General features: G+C 36.0%; 1 protein-coding gene across 1 annotated transcript in view; it reads left to right on the forward strand.

Annotated features, from left to right (window-relative positions):
• Nucleotides 1–1,020: 1,020 nt before the first annotated feature.
• ARAP2 (ArfGAP with RhoGAP domain, ankyrin repeat and PH domain 2) overlaps nucleotides 1,021–3,937 on the forward strand; it is a gene marked incomplete at both ends in the record, with an annotated part of 32,012 nt that continues 29,095 nt past the window's right edge. The window contains one exon of the mRNA XM_010193548.1: nucleotides 1,021–1,155. Within this exon, the coding sequence (XP_010191850.1) occupies nucleotides 1,021–1,155 (135 nt within the window). The remainder of the gene's footprint in view (nucleotides 1,156–3,937) is intronic.

Consider the following 3,937-nt stretch of genomic DNA (forward strand, 5'->3'; position numbering starts at 1 on the left):
TACTGAGGGAGCACTCAATCCCCTCATCCATGTGATAAACTTTGGCCTTGAAAGTCAACAGTTTTTGTTGCAGTGTATGACGCTTATGAAACTCTTGAAAACAGAAAGGTGTTCTTGAAAATAAATAAATTTTAGAGTATGTGTGCCTGAGCTTACCTTTTAAAAGGGCTGTACAGTATCTGAAGCAGTCTGGGAATGAAAGTTTACACACTGATTTACATTGGAAAAAATTATCTGTGCTGCACTGCAGCCAGCATTGTGGACATACTCCTGAACTGACTTTCCATTGACCCGTGCCACTCTGCAAAGCAACACTGCCTAGGCTGAACAACAAAAGTTTTAGAGGGAAACACAGAAATGATTTAGGGCTTCCTAGAGAAAACATGAGGCCTTCAGTTCTGCATTACTCTGTCACAGGTGCCAGGCACAGGACCATAGGATATTGAGCTCAGTCACTGTGCAAATGTGCAGCTATAGGTTCCTTGCTACCTATGCTCTCAAGTGGTCCTAAGGCTATATTTTCCTTGTCTTGGCTCTGTCTTTTCTACTTTTAGCCTTCCAGCCAAGGCAGCGACACCATTTGCTGGCACTAGCATTTGTTCTCTTCAGAGAAAGGGAGTTCATTGCAGGTTAACAGTGATTCCCACGATCATTGTATATCTGCTGCTAGAGTAAATGTCTAAATAAATCCTCAACAGAAACAATCCCCTTCTGTTGAAGTATGTTACATAAGGAACAAAAGTAAAAGCTTAGTACACCAGAAAACGGTATTTTAGATTACATTGGCAGGCAGTGCTAGACAATGGTAACATTGTAACAAATGTGAACAAATTTTTTTAATGAATGTGTAAGAATTCCATGATTATAAATCAGTAAGATGTTTCTGTGTTGTAGTAAAGAAGCAAAACAGAACAACAGAACAGAGCTACTGCTTGTCTACAGATACACAATTAGAAAGACCTGTGGTGAAATGTTTATAACTGATATAACTGAAGTTCTGTATATTACTTCTTTTAATAGATTTCCCAAACTATGATACTTGTTTTGAAAGTGGCTTCTCTGAAGATTCTTCACATTCCACCTTTATTTGTGAATTCTTATACAAAGTTTCTTCTAATACTGCTAAGCTTCTTACAGAGAAGAAATTAAAAGAAGGTATTTCACTTTTACTTTATGCATTTGAATAATACATGAATATGTATAGTTCAGATGAATTTGAGTCTTTTTAACTTCTTGCATTACTTTTTAAATAATAAAATGTCTTTGTTATGATATCCTCATTTTATTTGGTAGACCTCTTTTAGATAAAGAAAATACTGATTGCCTTGATCTCTTTATTCAGTGGTTGATAGAGGAAGAAAACTGAACTACGAAAAAATTATTTAGTTAAGAACAGTTATTGATAAATAAAAAACACTTAGAAACACTTCTCACTTTAATTATGTTTAGATGGATGCAACTAAACGCCAAAAAAGTAGTTTCCATCTAAAAGAACATGTATCACTGACTTTTTAGGAAAAGTCCAAATGGTTGAACATCTAGGATATTTCTCAAGCTCACAAATTTTAAAAGTATTCCAAGTGAAAATGAGCACTTCCAACAACTTTACAACAAATTGAGCATTGTGGGGTAAAAATGTGTGTATATCACAGTAGGTATACATGGTCGTCTGTGATTTTTTATTTTTTTTTTTTTAGATAGATGTTATCAGAAAATTTTCTTACTTTTCCTCCATACGCTTTTTTCTCCCCAGTTGTGTTTCTGTATTTTTCTTCCATTTAAACAAACAGATGATGTGGATTTTTAAAATCTGGGCTGATTTGTGGTTGGGTTTATTTCTCCTAAAATCTTGACATGGCATCCTATGTCAGTATATACATATTTTTCTATGATTATGTCCATATTCTCATGGTGTATGCCTTTAAGATCCTTAGTGGAGGTTAAAGCATGTTAAAACACGTAACCCCTATTTAAATATGCTTTTGAAGAATCTTTTTGTTAGTTTGGGTCCAAATTCCTGAAAGCATTGGGTGATTAACAGAACTAATGCCTGATCACTGGCATTTCCCAGCAACTTGGCAGTTGTTAACAAAGATGCCTGTTGTGGCAGAGGACTGCTGCTGGGCAGGACTTTCTTGAGGATTGTTCTGAAACTTCACTCAGCTTATTCAGGAATGAAAAGAATAACTGCAAACTTGCTCTAAGTGCAGACCTTGTCTTCTGTGCTGTAAATATCTATATCTACTTAAAAAAACCAACAATAACAAAAAAAGAAAAACCCCTCACACTTAAGAGAGGTAGAGAGAAGATGCAAGGCAATACTACTGGTCTCTTCTAATGCAGTGATATGTTAGAAGAGCAGTACAAGTGTAAATACCTGTATAGATTGAAGATTTAGCTTTAAGCGCTTACAGAATGTTTTCTGCTGTACTTCTGGGGGAGGTACAGTGGGATGCCTTAAAAACATTCATGGAGAATGACCTCAGACAAGAAACAACTGCCTTTTTACTGTCTTCTAATGGAAGTTTTTAGTGGACAGAAATGAAGCTGCTTTGAAAGCTTGTAGTCTATTGCTTAGCACTGCACTTACTACCTGGAGGTAGTGTACAGTAAATAGGAACCAAATTACCCTCAGCTCAAGTTTTGACCTCTGAAATTGTGATAGTCTCTTGTAGATAGTATATGTTCTGCTTTTTTGTTGTTGTTTTGTTTTGTTTTTGTTTGTGTTGGGTTTTTTTGGGAGGGGTTTGGTTGTTTGCTTAGGTTTTGTGTTAATGTTTTATTACCCATGTGTTTGTCAGGACTGATGTTTCTGGGTTAGGTGCTTTACAAATACATAGGAACATAGGTTTCCCTGACCATTTGCAGTTCAAGAAGAAAAATGACAAATGGGACAAGGGAGGAAGATGTAATAATAACATCCTTTCAACAATAACAAAACCCTGTAATTTTGAATTAGAAACTGTTTTTGCCTGAGGGCTCTAATATGTCTCAGCCATGTGTAAGAAGTATTATGACAAATGGGGTTTTTTGCTATTTAAAACATAAAACATGTAATCTTTTTTTTCCTTCTGTATTGTTTTATTCCCCTACTTCAAAAACTGTTTCTACTTTTATAAAATTTTGTTAACATGAAGTAATGTGGGATATGCGTATCACAGATTGTTGAGAATAGGTGGTAATATTTTTTTCCTTCCTACTATCTTTAGAAAATAATTTGATTATTAGAGTATTAATGTATGGGAAATACAGTTCGTTTTCCTTTTCTGCATGTAAAGATTCAATTAAGAAGGTCACATCACCCAAAAAAGTGATCTAGCTGTTCAGTTCTAGAGAAAAACTACTAAGCTCTCCTGTTGAAGCAGCTCTGACGTCCTGCGAACTAATTGAGTTCTCACTGGTCCAGAGAGGGAGCACCATTCTCTCACTGGGGATCACAGCACTTGTCTAAATTTTGGGCCCAGTCCCAAAGTATGTTAGGCTTTAGATCTACTGATTTTTTAAATATAATTTTTAATTCTCTGTGTGAAAGGGCTGCAAGCCAGAATTCTGTTAAGCTGTCTGACCATTAGACTTAAGTTCTTCCTCACTGTGATGAATCTGTGAAGCAACTGTCAGCCTTGCCTTTAGTGCCAAGGGCTGAAAATTTAAGTGCTGTGTTTATTGTCACAAAAAACTCTTATCCCTTTGTGGGCTGATCCCCAACGGTAAAAGGACACTCAAGAAATCATTCCCTGCTGTGAATTGAACTAAGTTTTAAAACAACCAGGAATACCTGGAAATACGGTCCAGTTTTTTATTATATGCATTTCAGATGGGTGCAGGAGAGAGCAAGAAAATGCTGTGTGCACTTCTCATTATAGCAGCATCAGTGGTTTCGGCAGGAGTGCATAACTTTTGAGGAAAGTTGTAGTTAATTAACAGCTGTTCAAGATCA

Source organism: Mesitornis unicolor, unplaced genomic scaffold, assembly GCF_000695765.1.
Source record: "Mesitornis unicolor isolate BGI_N332 unplaced genomic scaffold, ASM69576v1 scaffold26911, whole genome shotgun sequence".
Taxonomy (NCBI): Eukaryota; Metazoa; Chordata; class Aves; order Mesitornithiformes; family Mesitornithidae; genus Mesitornis; species Mesitornis unicolor.